The following is a 4,726-nucleotide window of genomic DNA, read 5'->3' as shown; positions in this document are numbered from 1 at the left end:
GACACTCAGTGTGGGTTGTGGGCCGAGGTGTGTGGAAAACCAGAATGGCTTCAATTGGTGTGTGTGTGTGTGTGTGTGTGTGTGTGTGTGTGTGTGTGTGTGTTTGTGAGCGTATAATAATATGTAGGCCTGCCGTGTGCGTAGATGGAGACTTCAGCGTTGCAGTGATATTTAAAAAGTATTCCTTTGAGTAGGAGTTGTTCTGCTTGATGCGTGTGAGTGCAGGAGAGGTGTTAATGACACTCCATAAATTCAGGAATATTTGAGAGAAAATAAAACATTCTGTTATAATTCAGGACCACTGCAATTCATTCCTAGTATCAACATATTTGGAACTGTCGAACAAGGCAAAAACAGGCACTTAGATAAATACAACAACACCAACATGTACATCCCCTGAAATCTAGGTTTCTTGATGAAAAGGAGAACTTGTGTGGGTGTGCCCGGTTCAGTTTCCACGTCCATGACAGAAAAGATAAATAGGGGAGTTGTTATTGATGGAAATTAGGCTATTTAAATACGTGTCAGATGAAAATAGAGAGATTAAAACCTCTCTAAAACAGCTTGAGGTGAGAGTGCAGGCAAAACCACAGGCCTCACTCCTTAGCTCTTTTGAAGTGGTTTGCGTGAGTACTGAGAGAGATAGAGAGAGAGCAAGAGAGAGAGAGAAATCTTCCTTTCTGAGTTCATGCTGCTGTCTTGTTTACTTGAACGTCACAGACTGCTGTAAGTGGACAGAAATCCCCCTGTTTTCCTAAGACGCACGATTTCACAAAAGCATCTATGTTTTCTTTTTTTCACACACTTTATTGGCTTTACATATTTCCCTGTTTATAAGCTCCCAAATGGTCCCCTAAGTCACTTTAGTGCACAATTAACCTTCTGTCGCTTCCCCCCACATTGTTATGTGCGTCTGGGGCCCCGGAAAGCACGTTCAGTGACCCCTGGGTAATAGCGTGAGTGCTTTAATGACTCATTCGCTTACACCTAACGCGGGACTTTCGCCCCTCTCTCCATACATCCGTCCGTCGTTTGAGCCCCTGGTGCCGCACATATTTGGCCTCTGATGAGTCCCACAAGAATGTTGTCCTTGGCAGCGCGCGCCATCTCCCTCCATCCACACAAGATGCTCCCGCGCGCTCCGGACGCCCACTCGCGCTTATTGCTCTGCCAAGCGGCGGCGTGGCATCTCGAGACGCCCCCGGAATTCCTGGAGCCACTGTCACTTCCCCTCCTGCAAATCTTTTTTTAAATAAAAAAAAAATGTTTTTATTATTATTATACTGACGCCTGAAATATGTACTGCGACGTTGACGCGTGAAGGCCACCGACATATTGCTCCTGACGGATTTGAGAATGTGATTATGGCTTTCTAGGGATTACTTTATAATAACCCTTTCATAATATATCACGTTTCATGGTGAAAACTGTGTATTTAATTCTTACTTCATGCAGTCATTTAGCAAATGATCTATCTATATACAACAAGCTTATTAAAGTCTAAAGTTGCGTAATACGAAAAGGAAATTCCGCCACCCTCGTGGAGCTCATAGCTGTTATCTATGCAATAGAAAGAGGGATTAAGATGGAACCAGTTTGCGTTACCTGGGCGGGGGTTCCCAGAAACCGTCCCATGTGACGGAGTCTTCACCAGCATGCCCGTATATGGAGAAGCTCGTGCGTAATAAGGAAAGGTCTACGTGCGCGCGCTACGCTCTGTGCGTAAAAACGCTGAATGTATGAAACGTGAACGTGCTTGTGTAAGGGCTCCTCGCCGGGGGAACCATGGCAACGGTTATTCTCACAACGTGGGTAAAGAACCCTCGTTTGTCCTCATCGATCTCCCTTTTCTCTTTATATGAGTTGCGTTTTAGACTGATATATGTAAAAAAAACAGACACTCAAGTCCACCATTTTTCCGTTTCATTTGGAGACACTTTACTTAAATACACATCACAAATAATAAAAAAAAGACAGTGTAAACATCTGACGTCATTGGTTTGCCCGGATCAACCGGACACACAAAAAAATAATTTACACATTGAATAAATGCAGAATTGCATGACATTATCAGTTGCAAAAAAAGTACAAAGAAATACAATAATCATTCCACCTTTCTACCATTAGTAAACCCCGACTCGTGGGTCTGTCTGTGCACGCGGCGCTGCTCAGTGTCTGCTCGGTCTGGATGCTGCCCCGGTGTCAGGGGTCGAATGGTGCTTTGAACGATGTCCAGCATTCGGAAGTACCATTTTTCGTCAGTCTTTTCACCCTAAATAGCCCAAAGAGTTGTCTGCACACAGCGCGTCGGCCCCGTGCTGCTGTCGCTGCTGCCAACGCACCAGCCCGGTATTCCCGGTGCTGCGCGTGCATAGCGCGACTCCAGTGTTAATTACTTCTGACTCAGTCATTAGTCTCTGTCCTTTTAAAACGCCTCCAACTTGCTCGTGAGCATCAGCTGACAGCCGCTGCTCACGTGTGTCAGGACCTTCTGCTTGAGCTGCGCGACCTGATCCCGGAGCACCGACGCCGTGTTGGAGAGCCCCACGTTGTCGTTCTTCAGACCTTTCACCTTATCCTCCAGCCGGGCGATGCGCTCCAGCTTGCGCCGCCGGCATTTGGTCGCCGCCAGCCGGTTCCTCAGCCTCTTGCGCTCCGCCTTGATCCTCTCCTGAGTCTCGAGGTTGATCGGGGACATCGGAGGCGAGCAGTCGCTGCTGAGCAGATCGGGGACGGTTTGGGGTTCCTCCTTCAGCGTGACGAGCCGGTGCGGATGAAGCCCGGAGCCAGGCAGCGCGTGATGGAACGACTGCGCGCCGTGCGTCCCGCTCTGCTGGTGGCTCTGCTGGTGCGGCGGCAGGTAGCTGATGGTGGCCGTCGGGTAGCTAGATGCGGAAGAGAGGCTTGTGTTCGGGCAGTAGGCGTTCAGCGTCGTGTAGATGGGAGGCTCCGGTTGCAGGGCGGAGCCGAAGATGCTGGAAGCCACCGCCGAACACGTCGTAACTCCACCAGCTCCGATTGACACGTTGGGAGGGGGCATCTGGTTCATCTTGTGCAACTCGTCCAGGGCTTTCACGAAGCCGTCGGCGAAGCCCTCCTGCTCATCGGTGATGCCCCGGTTGTAGAAGTACTGGCCCGGGGTTGGGGTAGTGATCACGCCGTTGCTGTTTTGGATGATGAGCCTCTCGAGCTCCGGTGACGCGAGCTTCAGCGACCCTACGTCTTGGTGCCCCCCTTGGTACGGGTCGATCTCGCCCCTCAGCTGGAGCTGTGATTTCAGGCTGCGATAGGGCTCTGTCAAGTTCAAATTCATATTCTGCTTTAGCAGTTTGTAGTCGTGCATGGCTGCGTCCGACTGGCTATACGCCGACATAAAAGAGTCGTCATGGTAAAAGGGCTGTTCCATCTTTGTAGACATAAAGTCGTAGACAGGAAAAAGTGAGCTTACCAGCTGCGTCTTTTTTTTAGAGACACACTTTCTCGATAATCAACAAATGTCAGTGTCAGCAGAGAGCGCGCGCAACAACTCTGGCAACTCGTCTTCTCTCTCAACGGTGTCCCAATAATGATAATAATAATCAAAAAAGGGAAAGAGTGAAAGTCCAAGGTCCAACAACAGTTCAGCGTCACAAGTCTTCCTCTAGTGTCTGATTGCTGTCTTATTTTTGTATTTTCTTCTTCGCAATCCCGCGGAGGAAAAAAAAAAAGTTATGAACTCGGTGTTGCAATCCGTACTCGCGGATGTGCGGCGGGTCTCGGGCGCTTGTTGTGAGGTGTGTTGAGACGGGTCAAAACCGTGCTGTTTTATATAGGCATACACACGCGCACCCTGCCAGGGCTGTGCGGCGTCGCGATTGGCCGCGCTGCTCGCTGACCACGCCCAGCGAGTGCGACGTCGAGTGACGCTATTGCCGGGAAGAGGCGACTGTAAACAAGCCTGTAGGCATGAGAGAGAGAGAGGGAGGGAGAGAGAGAGAGAGGGAGGGAGAGAGAGAGAGGGAGGGAGAGAGAGAGAGAGGGAGGGAGAGAGAGAGAGAGGGAGGGAGAGGGAGGGAGAGAGAGAGAGAGAGAGAGAGCGCGCGCACCAAGGAGGCATCGCAGCGGAGATCAGAAATAGAAGAGCCCGCTTCATTTATGCAGCCTTGTGGGTTAAATAAGTGTCCCGTTGGATAAGCGAAGAGGTGAGATGTCTCTCTTAGATTAGTTCACACAGCCATGTTTTTGTAAAACGAAAACAAAAAAGCGCCATTATTTGCGTATAAAATGCGTATCTGCTCACGTGCAGCCCGAATTGTGGCCTCTATGCGAAACGCCGGGACCGCCGTGCTGTTTATTATGATCCGTGCGGCGGAGGAAGTCCTGAGGCCTTATAAGGGCAAGATGACGTTCCGGTTTCCTTCTCCGGGAGAACCGGGAAGCCACGCCCAGCCGGGCCTTATTCCAGCAGCAGTCCTGCAGCTCCTGAATAAACCCCGTCCGTGTGTTATCGAGTCGGGGACTTTCTCCCTCGGCGGGGTGGACAAACATGTCTGTGGAAGGACGGTCCAAAGTCTCTGTCTTTTCATTTGCGGATTTATTTGTCATTGATGTTAACGTTAAATGATCTTGTGGTACCCCCTAAAACACACTTTACACCACTAAAGCAGAACACTGTGTGTGTGTGTGATCAGTGACAGGACAAACACCCCCCCCACAGTATAGGACAGGTTTGCGAGGTACTGCTGAT

At 50.0% G+C, this 4,726-nt stretch overlaps 1 protein-coding gene across 1 annotated transcript; it reads right to left on the bottom strand.

Annotated features, from left to right (window-relative positions):
* Positions 1–1,906: 1,906 nt before the first annotated feature.
* LOC117735327 (transcription factor jun-B-like) lies at positions 1,907–3,806 on the bottom strand. Its single transcript, XM_034539870.1, has one exon. The coding sequence runs from the start codon at positions 3,416–3,418 to the stop codon at positions 2,426–2,428; it is 993 nt and encodes a 330-aa protein (XP_034395761.1). The 5' UTR covers positions 3,419–3,806; the 3' UTR covers positions 1,907–2,425.
* Positions 3,807–4,726: the final 920 nt, after the last annotated feature.

The sequence above is a fragment of the Cyclopterus lumpus genome, chromosome 8 (genome assembly GCF_009769545.1).
Source record: "Cyclopterus lumpus isolate fCycLum1 chromosome 8, fCycLum1.pri, whole genome shotgun sequence".
Classification (NCBI taxonomy): domain Eukaryota; kingdom Metazoa; phylum Chordata; class Actinopteri; order Perciformes; family Cyclopteridae; genus Cyclopterus; species Cyclopterus lumpus.
The sequence above is the reverse complement of the archived record's forward strand: the minus strand, read 5'-3'. Positions and strand labels throughout refer to the sequence as shown.

What these genes read in the sequence shown, in the direction of transcription:
- LOC117735327 (XM_034539870.1), bottom strand. Translation starts at nt 3,418, where the DNA reads ATGTCTACAAAGATGGAACAGCCCTTTTACCATGACGACTCTTTTATG.